This window comes from Brassica napus, chromosome C8 (assembly GCF_020379485.1).
Source record: "Brassica napus cultivar Da-Ae chromosome C8, Da-Ae, whole genome shotgun sequence".
In the NCBI taxonomy this organism is placed as follows: Eukaryota; Viridiplantae; Streptophyta; class Magnoliopsida; order Brassicales; family Brassicaceae; genus Brassica; species Brassica napus.
The window spans coordinates 7,766,702-7,787,438 of NC_063451.1; the positions used below are offsets into that span (position 1 = coordinate 7,766,702).

The window sequence follows — 20,737 nt, forward strand, 5'->3', positions numbered from 1 at the left end:
TGTTTTTGTTCTCGTTTCTTTTTTACTTGTATGAGTTTTGTTTCGTTTTTTAACATTTTTTTGTAAATTCGGTGAATTACATAAGTGTCAAATTAATAAGATGGACATCTGTAAAAATGATTTCCACTCCAAATACATATCTAAAAATCAAAATTTTGAAGAAAATCACTGGAAAACTCTATTCAATGATTAGTGTTCATATCTAATATATCAAATTGTTATAGAATATAAGTGCAAAATCGAAATATAAATGTATGTCTAGTATATGTTCACCAGTTCGTTCTAAAAATCATCTAATTCTAGAACAACAAAACAAATTACTTATTTTATAAACATACGATTTTGAAGTTTTGTTACTTAAGACTATACCGATAAAAAAATATATATAATATTTTACCATTCTAGTATATGTAAAATATGTATAAAATAAGAACTGTTTGATTTATTATATGAAAAAACAAAAAACTTATAATAAATTGTTCAAATCTCTCATTCTTACAATTATAATAGGTAGATAGGATATTAGGGAGAAACAAATATTAGACGAATGATCAAATTTCTCATTCGAACAAAATAAAAATGAGGTGATTGAAATCTTGTCATGATATTTCGTTAAAATCTTTTCAGGAATAATAATCAAGACTAAATTATTTAATCAGAATGAAATAATATATATATATAACGCTTCCAATATTAAAAATCACTTTGATTTGAAGAAGTGTATTTCTAGGATTGTCAAGATCTAATAAGATATTAAAAACCATCTATTTGAAAAATAATTTGTATAAATAAAAGCATATACATTAGAGTAAGCAGATAAATCAAAACAAATATCTTTTTTATTTACCATCATGTTTTTGGTAAATAAATTAAAAAAATTATTTTTATTTACTTTATATGGTATATAATTAAAATTTAGCGATATTGAAATATATATATATATATATATATATGTAGCATATTTTAATATAAATATTTATTATTGACACTTCCTAGTCATATGATTTTATTAACATTTGTATATTTTCTATAAAAAAAATTAAATCGTTAGTCATAAAACTTTTAATGTGAGATTTTTCAATACAAATTTCAAAATTAAAATATTAAGATCTCAATAATTTTTTCAATGCAAATTTTGAAACTAACATTTTTATATATTTTTATATAGTATATAATTTAATATAAAAGATATTAATATATATATATATATATAATATGAATATCTACTAATGAGATTTCATATTCATACGATTTACGATCATTTGTATCTTGCTTGAATAAAAAAAAAGTTAAACCATTTATTACAAAATTTTTAGTGTGAGACTTTTACCATTTTTAATAATTTATAGTTATTTTAATGGAATATCATGACAAAATTCCAAATTCTCAGTTTCATGTTTATTTTAATATAATATCTAAATTTTATGTTTGTTTTCATATGACATCTAAAAGTACTTGAACCAAAATTACCCAAACACAGAAAGTTTAGTTACAAAACAAGTTTTGAAATGTATTAGAATCTAAACTGTTATTAACCGAATTCGATCCGAACTAAAGTAATATCCGACTGAACCCAAAAGTCACGACCCAAACCGAATGGTACCCCCACGCGCAAGCCTAATTCAAGTTATACACGAAATGCAAACAAGTGTAGATTTTTACCTTGCAGCAAACTCAATGCATATTTTTTACAACTAGAATATCTATTAATCATAAGCAACTTCATTGACTAAACATACGGCATTCACAGCAAATCGAAAGCATTGTTTTTAACATTTCAACCCCAAAAAAAAATCTAAAGCATTGTTATTTAAAGAGTTTCTTCCTGAAGAGTCTAGTACATATGATAATAAATTAATAATATAAATTATGTGTATAACTAAAGGTCCGAATGGTAACATATAGAAAAACTGTGAAACAATTGCGGTATAATTTTAATAGCAACAAAATATATCGATACATATATATAGAGATTTATGTTACAATTAACTGTTGTGCGATGCAGCGGTTTGTAAACATTCGAAACCATTTGAAATCTATCAAAGGGAAAATAGTTTAAAAGTACTTAAGTTACTATGATAATATTTGATAAGAAATGTTTTCCCTTCCTTTTTTCCTTTTCAATTTTCAACTTTCTAATTATATAAATACTTAGCAATATATTAAACACCAACGAAAAATATGTATTTCTATATTTTAAGAATACAAATTCTGTATTAAATAAAAAAACTTTACGCATATGTATTTGGAAATTGCAAAAAAAAAAAAAAAAATTATCGAGAAATACAAACATTGCAATATTGCATAAGTGACAATGATGAGTTAGATTCCGAGCATCACGGGTTGCAAAGAAGGCTGACACATTAGAATAACAACACCATTACATGACCTTTAATTCGTTTCTATTCTTACACTTACGGACTTACCGCCAAACCTTGTAAAATATAGGATCATATACGTACAAGAACATCAATATATATAACCCGTGAGGTTTTTTTCTTTTCATTTTTTTGGAAATGGTGACGTTTTTTTTTTCTTTTTCTTTTATAAATATCATTATCGCCTATTGGTGATTAGTGATTTACTACTACGTCTATAACTATACTATATGGTTAAAATTATTAGACTTTTTGTCAATAAAGAATATTTCATTAGTTACAAATATATTAGAGAATATCTCATTAGTTACAAATATATTAGAGAATATCTCATTAGTTACGAAATATATTTATTAGACTTTTTAAATTAAACTGTTATGAAATGAATTAGAGAATATATATTGTAAATCATATTTTCCCATTAGTTAGCTCAGTAACATACGTTTATATATTTAAGATTAGATTTCAGATACTCCAATTTTTTTTTTGAAATGTTTATTTACATAAATGTGTCAAATTATGTATATACTAAGCATTTTAAAATTTAGTTATATATTTAATTATTTTTTCTGCTATTAATTAAGTTACTTAAAATCTAGAGTTAGAATAGTTCGTAAAGAAATATGTCAAGTAGTTATACATTAGTGTATTAGATACTTCAGGTGAGGTCTTTGTGTACTATGATAAATTTAGTTAAGGATATTTCGTAAAAATCTGTCAAACAATTATGAATTAATAGACTTCAAATAAAAAAATTGTGTAATAAGATAAATTTAGAGTTAGTAGACTTCGTAAAGAAATTTGCCAAACAGGTCAGTTCAAAAAAAAAAAAATTGTCAAACAGTTATTCACTAGCAGGTTTCATGTGAAGTCTTTGTGAACATAGAAACTTTTTAAGGTTAAAGAGACTTCATAAATAAATCTGCCAATCAATAATTATTTACTTTTTTTTTTTTTACTCAACTTCAACTTGATATTAACCAACAAGGGATACAAGATTTAACACCACAAGAGTGCTTAAGCCGCACTTACAACAAAGAGATTTAGTAACACCCAGGATCACTACTTGGATCCTACACTACCCAATCTATATCTTTGTTGTGATTTTCATCTCAATGAACACAAACTTCTCCTACGACCCAGAAGAAACCGGTTCTTAACCACCTAAATTGACCCCGTGGGACGAAAGCATTTTACAGCCAGCAAATGACCAAATCGAAACAAGAACAAACAAACCCACAAGCGTTAATCTCCTAAAGATAAGAATGATAGACCGGATCAACGCTTCAACACCAAAAGGTGCATAACTTGTCTCGATCCATCACTGATGGACCAAATGCTTCGCTCCTAAGGCAGAAAAACCGAAAGAGTTCCGGACTGAAAAACGGACCTCGATGACAGCAACGTAACAGGTACAGCAATCCAGATTCCAAAGGTGTGATACTCATACCACCGGAAGGGCATATACGCCACCGCCGACGCCGAGATGTAGAGCACCACCGCGTGTCTGTTGCGAGTTCCACTCCTCCGGTTGACTACTCCGAAGTGATGACGCCTCGCCACGCGCCGTCTCTGAGAACCAGAGGACAAGAACATTTTCCACCGGCCGTCTCGTCTCACCTCCGTTCATCTCACCGTCGCTCAGGAAGGTAGATCTGAAGCCAAAGGAGGTTTCCCACCGGGTCACGCGCCGTCATCATGAGGGGATCTCCGGAGATCTGAAAACGGAAAACCAGATCCGTCGCTCCCTTCAGTCCTAAAAGCCGACCTTCCCTTCAACCGCCTCCCCGTAGTCTCGCCGCTCCTCCAGGATCCACGTCCACAGTCACCTTCGCCTGTTACGGTCTCAGGTGGAGAACAGGCACCCCAGAAACAGCTTGCATATCGACTAGGTTTAGATCGGGTAAAGAGGAAGGCAAAAAGAAAAGAGGAAAGGTTGAAGGAGGAAGCTCCGGCACCGGCAAAGCCGAGCCGAAGAAAGAGATCAGTTGCTTTGTTCGAGAGAGAAGGTGTAGTGGGAGAAAGTTAGAGAGAGGTTTTTTTACTTGTATATAAAATATCAATAATTATTTACTTAACCATGAATTTTACCTTTTGTTTAAATATAACCTTTTTTTTTTTTAACCACAATATAACCGAAATTAAACCAATAAAATTTAACCAAACTTTAATATACTTAATATTTATGGTGCCGAAGACTTCATGTGAAATTTACTTAAGAAGTCTATTCATCCGAATTTTTTATCTACTTATATATGAAAACATTTACACACCATCTACCACTAGTTGCTACAAAAGTCTAATGTTTAGGAAACTCTGTAGTTTCTTTCTTACGATTATATCTTATTTTTTTGCAAATTTTTCATTATAGAATTTTCATATTTCCTTCCTAGGTAGATCTATAGATTATGGGGAAAATTTACTTTTACCTCATTATTAATACCATTATTCATGTTTACCTTCTTTAAAAGAATATTTTCAAAAGTACTTTATTCATTAAAAAGACAAACGACTCTTATACTTTTGCTTTATAGATATATAAATATAAATAATTATTTAAATAAATAATAAATAATTAAAAATTAAGCTTTCTTTTTATAGTTTACGAATTATACCTTTTCAAGTTCAAACCTTTTCAAGTTCAAACCTTTTTATAATTTTTTTAACTTAAAAAAAATAAATAAATTCTTTTCGAAATTTTAAAGTTCCTTTTGAATCTATTTTTTTTAAAAAAAATTTAAAAATGTTTAGGTATTTATTTATTTATATATTTATTAAAATCATAAATCATAAATCTAGATTAGTTAACTATAGCGTTATAAGTATCTATTTACCTCTTTAAAAATTAAAGTAAACGTGGTTAAATCAAACATGAAAAATAGTATTAGGAATGTGGTAGTTTTGACAATTTCTCATAGATTTAAGATGTTTATTTTGGTGATTTCTTATTATTTTTGCTGTAAAATCTCTATTTTTAATTTTTTTTTCTTTAGTTTGAAGCTATTTTATGTTGTCGTATATCACATTTTATTAGCATACTTCATTGTAGACTACCAAAATCGGTAAGACTTCATTTTTCACTATATTTATTTATTTTAGCTTTTTGTGTGTTAAATTCATCAAATAGCCTGAGAAAATTCTCACAATTTTTTTTTCCAATGCAATAGAACCGATAAATTTCTTCGTCACAGATGTAGTGAATGCCTCTTTTCCACATTTTTGAATCTACAAAAAAAAATTGTTATAGTAAAATAATAAAATTACATAAAATAATAAAAAAAACATTGTTGATGTTTTTGGAAAAATATTTTAAATTTTTATGTAATAAAAGGTATATAAATATAAATATACATTTTAAATTTTAAGTAATAAAAGGTATATAAATATAAATATACATTTTAAATTTTAAGTAATAAAAGGTATATAAATATAAAGATACACACAATAGCGGCTCTGGGCAGAAGCAGTGGAAGCATCTGCTTCCGGCCATTAATATAAAACATAGTTTTCGGTAATTTTTCAAAAGTTATCACTAGCTCAGTTGGTTAATGTAGGAATAGTTTCTATCATAGGTAATAGGTTTAACTCTAGTCGGCAGCCTTTTTTTTTTATTGGACTTCCAACCTTTGTTTTATTTTAGATTTTCAGGGCCGGACCTGGATACACAAAGGTCTTTCTATTTTAGACACATAAAAACTATATATACAACTTTCGGGTACATTCTTTTTTTTTTTAAATACGTAAAGGTCATTGATTAACATTAGCAAAATATTATTCTTCAAGTGAAATTTGGTTTAAAACTTTATATAAGTTCATATAGCAATGCACCCCTCCCCCCATTCAGAGATGAATTGCGATGAGATTGTGTACATGTACTGATGTACAGTTTGTGTTTTATCTAACATTTTTTAAAATGTTATAAAATCAATGAAGAAATTTTGTGCAGTGGGAAGTTGTGTCAGGATAAATGATTCTTTACTGTTTTCTTATTCTGACAATTGAATGAAGGAATTTTTTACCCTTCACGATGTGTCCATGTTACAAATCTATTTTCCTTTTCTTTTCACCATTTTCTGTTTTCCCCTAAAACATTTCTGATAATTATTAAATTAATTAGTCGTTTAATGTTTAAAGGACTGAACATACGATTTCCTGAAGTAGTTTAGAAGAAAACCCTTGTGTCAAAGGAATTTCATAGAAGTCCGCGTGTTTTAATTGGATTAATTATTTGACTATCTCATTGGTCAACATGGTTGAATCTTTATTATTTAAACACATTGCTGTCCTATTTTACATATAAAAATGTGCCACTCTTCTAGTTTTGTATCATGATGCTCATATGTATACATATAGTTAGCCCCTCGGTTGTTTTCATAAGAAGGTTATAAATGTAATCTTCGAGCCCTTCGATCTTATCTGTCTGTCTATGTGTGCTTAGCTTGTTTAAACACTGTAAATTTGAGAATACAAGAACGGCAAAAAAGTCCAAAACAAAAAGAAACTGTGTGGAAATGATAGGGGAGAAGAGGACAAGGGAAGATATGAAAGCAAATGTGAATGAGATCACCTGACACATATGAAACCCATAAATTTGTTTGACACTTTCTCCTATGATTTACTCTATTTTTTACTCTAGAATAGAGTTGAAATTTGTTCTAATAGTACTATATTTTAGAGTAAAAAATATAATATGAACAAAAAATAAATAAGTTACTTTATATTTGGAGTAAACTTATTTTTCATTCTATTATAAAGTAAAAAATAGAATATCATTGGAGCAGTTTTACTCTAAATTTTAATTTAGAGTGAAAAATAGAGTGGGGTTAGAAATACCCCGAATATAAAGAAATCGAGTTAAGTTTGGTCTGGGGGGGAAGAGATAAATACGTTTCTTTTTGTACATTATATGGACCAGAATAGACTAGAGATATGAATTAGCTGTCTGTATATGAATGCTTTAATGTGATACATAGACTAAAGATGGTACTAGTGTTTCTTTACCATATAATCAATAAACTGCAAAAACATTGAAGAAAATATATCACACAGTGTACCAATTAATAGTTGCATTCAAAATACGTTGATGAGGATAAGTGTGATATCAAGAAATCAGTCGAGTGGAAAAGAAAGGTGACCGTAAAACGCAGATTTCTTGATTTTAACTACACTGCAACTTCAAAAGTCTAAAATATGATAAAGCAATTTCTCTATCTAAAAACTTATATGCTTGCGCGTGTTTCTCTTTGAAATCTTGGAGGGTATGCTCTCTCTATAGAGAGTTCATCAAACATTAACTATGACGGTTGGTGGTGACAATAACTCTTTTGTCTTGTTATACAAGAATCGGTGACTTTTATAAATTATTTTAGCACCTTCAAAAGTTGGAAATGTCGACCATAGGAGTGTAGTGAAAAGCCAAGGGCTCCTTGCGCTTATAAATAGAATTTGATCACAGTGTACAAATATCTTTGTTAATGATATGTGATTCACAGTCACCATCCCTTAAAATCCGATCATGTAGATGCTTTCATACCATGAAGGACGTCTATCCATTAGAGAATTAGTTTCAGATTTGTGTATCAGAGAATCATCGAAATCTACAAATCCATTCTTGTATTTTTGAGATGTCATTTTGACCATGTTATTGTCTTAGAAAGAAGCATTTTCAGCAGGCATCCGCATGAGAGGACCAAAATGTACCAAGTGAATTGCCAAGTTAGACTCACTTTCCTGCTGCAGAATCGTCTACTTTAGATTCGCATAGAACCTAACAACACAATGTTACCCCACGATGTTATCTCACTGTCTAGTACTTCATAATATATCTCCATGATGTCATTAAACCGTCTGATGTTATCCATCCTTTTATGCTTCTTTTGCTCAATGTCTAATAAATATGAGAACAGGTCATAATAGGTGGTGAAACCTTTGGCCTGATGTGATAATAACACTTCCTCTGAATGGAATGTGTCACGAGTTTTGTTTAACAAATCCTCGTTTGTTACCAATTCACCACATAGTCTAAGACTATAGGTGATTCTCATAAGATCAGAGTGATAATTGTCCACGGATTCATAATCCTGGAACCTTGGAGCTTCCCATTTTTTCTTGGATTCGTGCAACATTGGCTCACAGAATCTAGAATTCAAAAATGACCAGAGATTATGAGGATCATTAACATATCCAAACTCGTCTCTAAGGTCCTCACAGAGATGGTGTCGCATAATCATTATGGCTCTGTGTCTTTCACACGCAAGGGTGTCATTGCCATACTTGATGCACTTCCCAAGTCCTCTAGACTTCAAGACGGCTGAAGTGTTTATAGCCCAATCAAGATAATTATCTCCAGAGAGATCAAGGGCTTTGTAATCTGAGGGTATGAAACTCGACATCTGAAATCATTATTCAAAACAGGTCTTAATCAAGTAATCTTTTTGAATTTTTTCATGCTTCATATCAATGCCACACACGGACCAAAAGAAATTTTTTTTCTAAATGATGCATTTTCTTAAAACCATACGGTTTAAGGTGTGGATCAATGTATTTTTCAGATTTAAGGTCCTCTTTTTTCAAACACAAGGTTTCAAGGCCTTTAGGGATTCTATCTTAGATGATCAGGAAAATGTTCCATATTTTCTTCATCCCATTGGATTGGATCATTTAGTATAATGATTTTTTTTTTTTTTTTAGTTCAGATCAGATTGCTTGAAAACTATGAATGATCTATATCCCTAACAGTCGAGATTTCATGTTCAGTATGCAATATTAGTATGCAAACAATATGCAATCAAGCAAACCAATTCAATCATGAAATCAGGTTAGGGTTTTCGAAAAATATTCCATATATTTATTATTATTTTTTTCGAAAAATAATCAAATCAGAAATTATTGTGACTTAAAAAAAATAAATCAGGAAGATTTGATTTATTCAAGTAATTTATTATATACTTTTCGATTTAAAAATAAATATATTTTCTCAGATATATCTCTGATATTTCGATTTTAAATATTAAAAAAAATATTTTTTTCAATCCTAATCAAGTTCTAGTCGTTATCAATCATCAGGAAAACAAATTTCTCAGACAAAAACAAGAGGTAAAACCTCGTATTAATTTATGAAACCATGATCAGATTTTCAAAAAAAATTATGTAACATGCAGTCCTTAACAGTTCTAGTTGATTCAGATCAGATAAGAACATTAAACAGGACAATAATGATAAGTTTAAGCAAGTAACAGTCGGTTTCTTTCAACATATAGCAGTCAGATTTTTTTAAAAAATTGTTTAACTTTCAATCCTAAACAGTTCTATTGTGAAACTATCATCAGAAAAAGTTTTAAACAATTTTAAAATCAGTTTCAGATTAAGAACAGGTTCAAAACAAGTTCAGGTTCGAGATTTTAAAGAGTTTATGGTTTCTGGTTTTATTTTATTTGCAGAGACATGTTGCTAAATATAGCTACATGGCTGCGGATGGGGGTATTTAATATTTTATGGGTTTTAGATGAGTTTTCGATGATACCTGAAAACTTTTGATGGGTTGATCGGTCTATCAGTTAGAGATCTTCCTAGTTAGCTAATGGATTGCTCGGAATTATTGTTTTTGTTGCTGCTTGTTGGAATAGGAGACTGGTATATGGTTAAGAGAGATTTTGGTTTCTGCAACAAATTTTCTGCCTGTATTGTAGCTGAGCGTGGGGGCGCGTCCGAACTCCGATTGATGCGGGGTTAGCGGCGTTGGCTTCGTCTCGTCAAGAGATTTAATTTGGTATCTGGCTCGTCGTCTGGATCGACCAGAGTTGAGGGATAGAGCTGTTTGAAGTTTGTCGGGAATTAGGGTTTTTACTGCTCGGATTTATTTCTGGTTTTTAGGGTTAGGGTTTATGAGAGCAACGTCGTGCTGATAACGTGTTGTAAATGAAATGTTGGGGAAATATTTCTGTTATCATTACTGTCGACCAGAAGGTCCATATATATACAAGGTATTAGACCGTCATAAGGTCATGTTTATCCTAACAAGATAAAGATAAGGATAAACACTATGTTACAGATATACATGGAATACTAGGTAGTAACCCGCGTCTTGCGCGGCATGCGATATCTATATCATTCTTAATTGTAAAGATTTATAATTTTGTATAACATAAGGTGTATCTTAAATCCACGGTGGTTAACGAATAAATGGATGATAATATGTGGAACATGGAGTCTATGACTTGAGTTAATTTTGACTTCATGTTGATTTACATGTTAACAATTTGACAATCACTGTCATTAGACATGTTTTTTTTTTTTATAAACCGAAGTATATAACTTGCCTTAGATGTTAATAAAATTTTGAAATATAGGTCAGAACACTCAAAATATGATTATCTCGGGGGAGAAGGAAAATATATAGCCAAACTCTAACCCTGTGTAATTTAAAAAATATAGTACTCGAAATGAAAAAAACAACATTGAAGCATAAAACAACTGAAGGTTATCCGACTCTTTAAAACATAAAGAAAATAGTGTTTAGTAAAAAACCAAAATAACATTAAACTTCCGTAAAATAGTAAATCAAATCTTTAACTCTCTTGAAGTTGAATCAAATTCCACGGAATGGAATCTTGAAAGTAAAAAAAAAACATCAATACTATCAACATATATTGGTTATCAGAATTGAATTGTCATAAAAAAAATTCTTGAGATCATTATAAACTCACATTGATTTGTAGTATTTTATTTGAAAAATCTCAAGATCAAATAAAATATCCGAACAACCTTCAACAGTTGTTAAATGTCAGAAACGACCAAAAATTTTTCATTAATACTCAAAAATTCAGTTCTGATCACAAACAATTAAAATTCTAGGCCAGAATAATAATAATAGGGATTAATAATTAATAATATTCATGCAAACAAATAATCACCATTTTGATTATGTATAACATAGAATTTGTAGGTCTAAACAGCATACGATACGGTATAATGTAAGAAGACCCTCTCACCTAAGGGTGTCCAATTCAGGTATGGTTTGGTTTTAGTTCAGTTTTTCGGTATTTTGATTTATAAAAAATAGTTACCATATTAAAACCATATTTAATATGGTTTGGTTTGGTTTATATACTGTCGATTTTTGGTTTACTCGATTTTATATCAAAAAGAAATATATTTATCCATTTAAATATTTTGTGAATTTTATTTTATACGATTAGATATCGGCTTTAAATTTAATATAACACGACAATATTTTTGTTTTAAAATAGATTACTTATTTTTTTAACTATTTAAATAATCATTGAACTTATTAAGTTAATAATAGTAATAGCTTTATGGAATAAAAAATAAAAATATTAGTAATCCATTATACTATTAAATAACTAAATATTAGAATACATATTTGTCAAAAAACTAAAAATTATGTCTTGTTTAATTTAATAAAAAAGAAAAAAAAATAACTTTTAACTTAAAATAAAATATTCAATTACTAAAATTAACGCTTAAGTATGAGGATCACATCAATAAAATAAATCATGTATATATTTTTAATTATATCATATACTTTACATATACTTATATTACTATATTTTGATTAATCGATTTATTCGGTTTTATCGGTTTATATACCAAACCATATCTATATACCATGTTTTTTTTATATCTATATTCATTTTGTATACTCAGTACTATCAAATTCAAACCACTTTCTCTATTTTTGTTTGGTTCAGTTTTAATTGGTTGTGTCGCTTTTTGGTTTATTCGGTTTTATACCAAAACCATAAATATATTTCTCCTTTAAAATATTTTGTGAATTTTATTTTATACGATTTTATATCGGATTTAAATTTAATATAACACAGTGCTATTTTTTAAAAATAGATTACTTATTTTTTCTTTTAATATTTAAATAATCATTAAACATATTAAGTTAATAATACTAATAGCTTTATGGAATAAAAAAAAATATTAGTAATCCATAATAATATTAAATAACTAAATATTAGAATACACATTTGTCAAAAAAGTAAAAATTATGTTTTTTTTAATTTAATAAAAATATAAAAAAATAAATTTTAACTTAAAATGAAATATCCAATTACTAAAATCAACATTTAAGTACGAAGATCACATAAATAAAATAAATCATGTATATATTATTAATTATATCATATAATTTACATATACTTATACTACTATATTTTAATTGATCAATTTATTCGGTTTAATCGGTTTATATACCAAACCATATCTATATGCCACGGATTTTTTAAAATGAAATTCATTCGGTATATTCGGTACTACCAAATCCAAACAACTTTCTCTATTTTGGTTCGGTTCAGTTTTGATTAGTTCTGTCGATTTTCGGTTTATTCGCTTTTATACCAAAACCCATAAATATATTTATCTTTTCAAATATTTTGTGAATTTTATTTTATATGATTAGATATTGGCTTTCAATCTAATATAACACGACGATATTTTTGTTTTAAAATAGATTATTATTTTTTCTTTTACTATTTAAATAATCATTAAACATATTAAGTTAATAATAGTAATAGCTTTACAGAATAAAAATAAAAAAATATTAGTAATCCATAATAGTATTAAATAACTAAATATTAGAATACATATTTGTCAAAAAAAGTAAAAATCATGTTTTTTTAATTTAATAAAAAGATAAAAATAAATTTTAACGTAAAATAAAATATTGAATTACTAAAATCAACATTTAAATTTGAGGATTACATCAATAAAATAAATCATGTTTATATTATTAATTATATCATATAGTTTACATATACTTATACTACTATATTTAATTGATCGATTTATTTGGTTTAATCGGTTTATATACCAAACCATATATATATATCACAGTGTTTTTAAAATGACATCCATTCGGTATATTCTCGGTACTACGAAATTCAAAGCACTTTCTCTATTTTGGTTCGGTTATAATTGGTTTGGGTTTTCTGGATTGAACACCCTACTCTCACCCATATAAATACCATTGTTTTGAGTTGGGTATTTTCTAAATTATTCTTGAGTAGATTATTATTATATAGATTTTCGTTTACAACTGATATATAGTTAACAGAAGCCTTCGAAATGTGGTATCGTGAGAACAATGATTTTAGTGTACAATGATTTGGTAAATCACGTGGTATACATAATTTTGTATTGGACACTATGGCTTGTATCAAATCACAGATTATAGACAATTTTATTGCTGTAGTTCTCTCTGATTTTGTTTTTAAAAATATAAGATTCCTTTCTGATGTAAATATATTTTTGAAGTTTAACGTAGCAAAATGTTAATTAAAAAATAAAAGAAAACAAATGGTGATAAATAAAAGGAAGTATTGGACACAATCTACACGTTCTTCTGCTTCACTCTAACACATGTGTTGTGTCTGTTCTCTTCTTTGTCTTCTTCTTCCCTCCTCTTTCTTTTTCAAATTTGATTCGTTCACTTTCAGATTCTCTCACCAGACACAAACTCCATATTCACTCCGACAGTGGAAACATTTTATCTCTTCCTTTTTCTTTCTCACTTTATGTTCATCACGACGAACACTACGCTTACATGAAATTCAGCAACTTCATAAAACACTATGCTGCAAAGGTTCTTCTTCTTCTTCTCGTTCATCACCTTCACTGAAAGTTGAGAAACTTGATACCATAAGCGAACACAAAAACAAACAGCAGTATCCATCCGATGTGGACAGCAGCTGCTACTGGTAAGAAGTCGTGTTCGAACTCGAACCCATCTTTCAGCAACTGTTTCAGACTCGTCTCTCCGACTCCACTTGTCCGCGAGAAGCATGAGCGAGATGTGATGAGTCCGTACAACGTCCAAGCCATTTAATATAAACCAAAAAAAAGAATCAAAAAAGGAAACAAATTATGGCATTAAATTCAACGTTTCTGTGAGAAGCGCTCAGAGCGCGACACGTATACAAAATAGAGAATAAAGTCTTTTCATGCAGCTACGTCAAAACGACCAAGAGAGAATTAAGTAAAGTTTTAAAAATGTTTCTCCTTATAGGGGATATACTAGATAAATACATAGTCTCTGGTTGTCTTTATCATATCTCGGATTGGATCTGCAGTACGGGCAGTTACATGGTTGATCATCATTTGGTTTATAACAAAAACAATTAAAGGAAGAGACGTCTCCTAATTTTGGACCAGAACAAACGTCCCTTAGAGGACACGTGGCAGGAAGCCGTCTCTGTGACCGTCTCTCTCTCGCCGTCTCTCTCGCCGCATCTCTCTTTTGCCTTCGATTTGAGATCTTCCTCTCATCATATTTTAATGAGTTACCGAGTCCCCATACTCCTCATCCTCCTCTGGGCGATAGCTGGGTCATGCTTACCTTCCGGCTTCGCATCCTCCGTTGGCGTCTGCGATCATCATAATGAATTGGAGGTGTTCCGATGCGGAATCGAGAGAAAGTGTCATCACTCTTTGTACCCCAGACCTCCTACAGAGGTTTGCAATTGTAGCTTCCCCCTCATTTTCCAATGATTTTGTTAGATTAAACGACTGCGATTTTCCGATTGAATTTGATTTGTGTTTGATATGTTTGGCGAGACTCTCGGGGTTTGTCGCGTTTCTATGTTAAGAGTTTGATGATGTGCTCCAAGTAGAATAAGCTTTGACTTAACATCTCCTGAAACTCAGATAATAATGCTTGGTCCAACTTTTCTTACTTTGGCATGTCCTTTTAGTCTTGTGGTGGTCACAACAAGTCTCCTTTTCTGTTTTGTTGTAGCTTTCGTTAGGCTCATACGCATTCTTAAGAAGAAAAATATAGGCTTGTAGCTTAACTTCACTTATGTATTTACCTTTGCTCCACTGTTTCTCGAGGTCTCATTTTTTTCTCCCTTTTCAAACCCTTTTAAGCTATTCATAACAGAGCATATTCAAATGTTAATCCATATTGGATGTGGTAATGGTCTTCTAACTGCTCTTAAAGAAGGAAGCTGGTGGCTCGCTTTCAGTTTGTACTAGTTTTCATGATGAAATAGTCTACTTAAATGGTCGGGTTGTTTAGGAAGACATGTCTACAACTATGATGTATTCGTGACTTATCATGATCACACTGTTATGATCTATTTAAATGGTTGGATTGTTCAGGAAGGACAAGGCTATAGCTATGATGTATTTGTGACTTATCATGGTCACGTTGACTTAAATGTGGGCTTGTTTTTGTATTTCAAGAAGTACGTAATTTGTGGTTTTTGCTAACGCAGGTGGATGGAGACTTGCTAGACAGCCTCATGGATTCAAACCTTGGAAATGCTTATACTTCCATACTATTTTATACCTCAAGGCTATAAAGTAGTCATTTTTTCTCAGTCTCTAGTCAATTCTGTAGGAAACAGAAGGTTATAAGGTTTTGTCATAGTAGTGACTTGACCTATAAACAATACTATTGTCATTTGGCGCAGAACTGAAACACTTAAGAAACATGTTCCATATTCAGGGCAAGAAGGAATTGAGGAGCTCAGAAGAATTGCTATAAACCAGGTCTCACTCACTTCCCTCTTCTTCATTCTATTTTGGTTAACATTGGTGAAGCAGTGGGATAATGGTAGGTAGAACGGTGCTGTGAAAATCTCTTAAGCTTCATGTGTGCTTTCTTGAAATCATCCCCATTAGGCATAGTTTGTTGTAATGAAAGTGTTTTATAATTTTGTTTTAAGAACTTATAAGTAAGAGACTTGCAATAAACCACTTAAATGTTCAAATCTCTTTCTAAGTCTCTTAACTCATTTTTACACTTTAAAAACTATTAAAAATTAATTAAAAGATCTTTTATGGGGTTTGGATAATGATGTTCTTAATGCCCTGTCGCTCACTATTTATTTATTTTATTATTATTATTATTATTATTATTTTTTTTTGAGCAAAGTCGCTCACTAATTATTAACAGCAGCAATTACTCTCTCTCGCTTAAACCTTCTAGGTCCCATACCATACTCACAAAATGCAATTTTCAAGAAACTCAATACTTAGACAACGAAGCAGAAAAGAAGGTTGGAGGTCGGTTTCTAAAAGGTGGACATCCGAAGATAGTTCAACGGCCTTCACCGACGTAACAAGCTGTGGTGGTGGGCCTGGTGGTGGTTACTCTTCAATGGAGGGTCTTTATGGGGTCTACTCAAATGGAGATACAGCAACCAGAAGCAAGAGGGTGATGGTTGTGGTGGATGAGACTTCGAGGTCGAAACATGCCATGATGTGGGCTTTGACTCATTTGACTAATAAGGGAGATTTGATGACTCTTCTCCACGTTGTGTCTCCTCATGATGAAGCTTCTCCTTCTTTGGTTCAATCACTTGGTTCTCTTTGCAAAGCTTGTAAACCCGAGGTAACTTACTGTAACGTATTTTCTGTCAGATTTTTGAAAAGGTTTTGAATAAATAAATTCTTAAAATCTTGATTGGTTGATTGGTAAGTTTTAATAACAAAAGCCAAGAATTTAATTAAAAAGTCTAGCAATGCACATTTGGGTTTCATTTTTTGTTTTTATACTATAATAATAATGTAAGATGTGTTGGCTGAGAAAAAAAAAAGATGTGTTGAACTACTTGAGTAGTGCATGCGTTAGTGTTGGAGATGAGAAAAAAATGCAGAGAACTTGTCTCTGCAAAGTTTCTAATTGATTCCACTGGCTCCTCACCTTTTTTATATTTTTAAAAGAAAATGGATGTTAAATGTATTTTCATCATTTCTGATTGTACGCTTTTTTCAGTTAAAGATCCAACTTATTTTCCTAGTTCAGATCTAATGGTTAAGAAAATGGTTTTATATCTTAGTTGAAGTATAGACCTGGTATTGTTGGTACATAAACAGTTGTTACTTAAAAGGTGTATTTTTTTTTATCCGTCGATAATTTTATTAATAAGGAAACGGGCCAAGCCCATGGCCGAAGCCCAAGTGCAAGCGTACTGAAACAAAAGCCCATAATACAAACCGGGCAATTACAACGATCAGGCCGAAGCCAAAAGGGAAAGCACGGCCCAACCGGCCCAATACACAAACGCGGGCAGTTCGCCCTAGTCGCGCCGAATCGAGACGGCCACCGACACCATTTTTCGGCGGAGCTCCTTACCTGCAGAGCCTTCACACCTCCGTAGTTGTTCTCCGCAGCCAAGTCTTCACGCCGGAGAGTTCATCGACCACGTGAGATCATCTCCGACTTTGCACCACCAAACACTTTGGACAGGCGGTGGAGAAACACCACACTTTTGCGCTTAGCTTCGCCGGAACTCAAAACATGCAGAGCTCCCGACTAGAAGCAAAGCTTTTCCTTCTTCTACTCGGAGAGAATATACCGATGTCAACGATTCCTCATCCGATTGAGATCCAAGATCCAATTATACCCACTTAACCGCGAGCCAAACAGCTCACACACATAAAGGAACCAAAGTCCAAGGTAACGGACCACCACAGCCGGCGACGTAAGGAAGAACATACCTTCACATCCCGGAAACTTGACCGACGACGGCGGAGCTTTCGAAGCCTCCACCCCTCGGAGATAAAACCGGCGTCGACAGATCTGTACAAGCCTCTGTCTCTCGGGAACCGGATCACAACTGACCATACGACAGGCCCACCACACCCACTCCTCTTGCGACCGCGTCTTCCCTCCAGCAGTAGAGACGCCGATGATGGATCCCGGACCACCAGAGCTTAGACAAGGCGGCCCCGAGGGGGTGTGGTGCACACTCATGTTTACTCTTGAGTTTTAAAAAATTTTAAATAGGATTTCGGAAGGAAAGTTTTTCGAAAACATCAACATGTAATCAGGTATTGTTTTTCGTAAATTTTAATTGCATTCTCGAGATATTTCTAATATTATAATTCGCCTTGACTTAATCGTAAATAGTCACCTAAAGATTCCTTGAGATTTTTATAGTACTTTGGAGAAGTAAGAAGTGCTAATTCTTATCTCTTTTTGCATCAACAAATGTATTATAGTGGATTTGACAAAGATTTTATGGTAATTATCTTTTAAGGTGGATGTGGAGGCGTTGGTGGTTCAAGGACCAAAGTTAGCAACTATACTCAGCCAAGTGAAGAAACTTGAAGTCACTGTTCTTGTTTTGGGTCAGAAGAAATCTGCACCATTCATCTCCTGGTGCGTCATCTCAACCGTCAGATCTCTTTTCTCATCTCGAGTTATTCTGCTAGAAAGTATACAAAGTTTGAATTTGAAAATAAATTATATCTCAAATTCAATCAAATGTAAAAATAATCGAAAATAATAATGAAACTGCAACAATATCTTTATTTATGACGAAATAAAAAACTTAAAATAATTTTATCATTACATATTTGAAAATTCCAATTCAAAAAATAAGTCTATCTACTCATATTTAACCTTAAATTAATTTATAAAATTTCGAAAATTATTTTTGTTGAAAAGTAAATGGAAATCATGTACACATAAAAATTCTAAATCGTATAAAATTAAATTTAATAGAACTAAATTGGTTTTTATATCGATGAATGAATATATGTTATAAGTCTTGATTGTCTATTAATTAGGATTTGGTAACATATTTTCAAGTAATTTTAGTATTTCATAGTTAGATTTTGGAATTTTGAATACTTTTTAAAAAATTATAAATTGATATACTATCAAATTGATATATATTAAATCTAAAAATAAGTAATATATTTAGGTATATAAATCTATTTCGGTTACATTCGGATACCCGAGATACTTCGGTTTGGATCGGGTTCGGTTTCAGTTCTTTAAATATCAAAATTTTGAACCGTTCGGATATTTAATTAATTTTGGTTCAGATTTGGTACTACTTTTTCGGATCGGGTTCGGTTCGGTTATTCGGATCCGGGTTTTTTGCTCAGCCCTAAATATACAAGTGTGAACTTTTGTATATACTAAGCATTTTATTAGTTGATTATATGTTTAATAAAATATTTATTGTTATATAGTTCAATTAAATAATTTCCGAGTTTAGATGTAAGAGATTTCCTCAAGACGTCTACCAAGAAATTATGCACTAACAATCTCTCTTAAAAAGGTTTTTGGAATGTAAGATAAATTCATGATTATGAGATTTTATGAAAAAGTTTGGTAAACTGTAACGTATTAGCAGAGTTTTAAAAACATTTGAAAACAGTTTGTAAATTTAGGGACAGAAAACTTCTCGAAAAATAGCACAATTTCTTTGAAAAAATAATTGTATTACACTATCTGTAATCATCACAAAAGATAACTATAAACTATTGTAAAATAATTGATATCTTGCATATTTACATGTTTTTAACCTTCATATCTTATACATTTTGATCATATAGATTAGAAATTATGCATCTTTAGTTTTCTTTTTGCATTGCATAAGTCTTTATCAGGTGTTGGAGTGTCCATTGGAATTCTTGGAGTTACTTGTAAGCATTTGAGATCAAAAAGGGAGTGGAAAGTGTTGTTTGGGCGAGTAGAGCACCGGAGCGGGCAATGGGAGCGACCTACGACACCCGCTCCAGACGAAACGAAGCCAACGCGACCTCTTGCACCGGGGTTCGGTACCCGCTCCGAACCAACACCCCGTCGACAACTCTTGAGAGTCGGAGCGACCAAGACGGAGCGAGGTCTGCAGCCCGCGCACAAAAAGAAGAAGTGAAGTCGGCATCTGGAGCGACTTCCCGCAGCGGGGTGAGGCACCCGCTCCGAGATCAACCTCTCGTCGACAACTTTCGAGAAGTGGAGCGACCATAGGGAGCGAGGTCCGCAACCCGCGTGCAAAACGAAGGAACGAAGCTAACATCTGGAGCGATGTCCCGCAGCGGGGTGAAGCACCCGCTCTGGAAGCGGAGCGACGTGACCTACCCACGCGCGTTTCTCTTCTTCTGATCGAAAATTTATGTTTTATTTGGGCCTTTCAGGTTGTTGACTGAGCCCATTAGGTTTTAGAAGTCATATATATACTCTTTAAACCTAATATGAGGATCTAATCTTGTTTTCTATCTAATCAAAAGCCACTTTTGGGAAAAAGATCTAATCTTGATTATAATTTCTTATCTTTGCTTGATTATCTTGCTCTCTAATCATGTTTAACCTTGAATCATCTATGGTTTTGGGGTTATTCATGTCTATTAGTGAGTAGATTAATCTTGGATTCATGGACTAGGGTGATTAAGGGTGATTAGAGAAGATCTAGGGTGTTTAGTGTTAGATTTACTTGTTTTCATGCTTGTTGAGGGTTCTCAATGCTATTTTAGTCTTGATCATACTAAAATAGATATCTAGGCATTTCCTGCCCACAAGGTGTATGATGAAATGTCTGAACCAACTCTTCAATGCTTTTAGTTTGCTTTACCTTATAGATTAGTTGCTA

The 20,737-nt window shown here is 31.6% G+C and overlaps 2 protein-coding genes across 3 annotated transcripts; one reads left to right on the plus strand and one right to left on the minus strand.

The window, feature by feature from the left end:
- Positions 1-8,128: 8,128 nt before the first annotated feature.
- Positions 8,129-8,770, minus strand: LOC125591826. Its single transcript, XM_048766693.1, has one exon. The coding sequence runs from the start codon at positions 8,768-8,770 to the stop codon at positions 8,129-8,131; it is 642 nt and encodes a 213-aa protein (XP_048622650.1).
- A 5,690-nt stretch (positions 8,771-14,460) lies between these two features.
- Positions 14,461-20,488, plus strand: LOC106420856. Of its 2 annotated transcripts, XM_048766173.1 has the most exons (4): positions 14,461-14,855; positions 15,620-15,896; positions 16,336-16,740; positions 18,392-20,488. In XM_048766173.1, the coding sequence occupies exons 3-4, from the start codon at positions 16,357-16,359 to the stop codon at positions 18,638-18,640; spliced, it is 633 nt and encodes a 210-aa protein (XP_048622130.1). In that variant the 5' UTR covers positions 14,461-14,855; positions 15,620-15,896; positions 16,336-16,356; the 3' UTR covers positions 18,641-20,488. The 2 variants fall into 2 exon arrangements, with proteins under 2 accessions (XP_048622130.1, XP_048622131.1); XM_048766174.1 differs by having other exon boundaries at positions 14,461-15,896.
- The last annotated feature ends 249 nt before the right edge of the window (positions 20,489-20,737 follow it).

What these genes read in the sequence shown, in the direction of transcription:
- LOC125591826 (XM_048766693.1), bottom strand. Translation starts at nt 8,770, where the DNA reads ATGTCGAGTTTCATACCCTCAGATTACAAAGCCCTTGATCTCTCTGGA.
- LOC106420856 (XM_048766174.1), top strand. Translation starts at nt 16,357, where the DNA reads ATGCAATTTTCAAGAAACTCAATACTTAGACAACGAAGCAGAAAAGAA. An exon ending in GCAAAGCTTGTAAACCCGAG is followed by an intron (nt 16,741 to 18,391) that starts GTAACTTACTGT and finishes TTATCTTTTAAG; the next exon opens with GTGGATGTGGAGGCGTTGGT.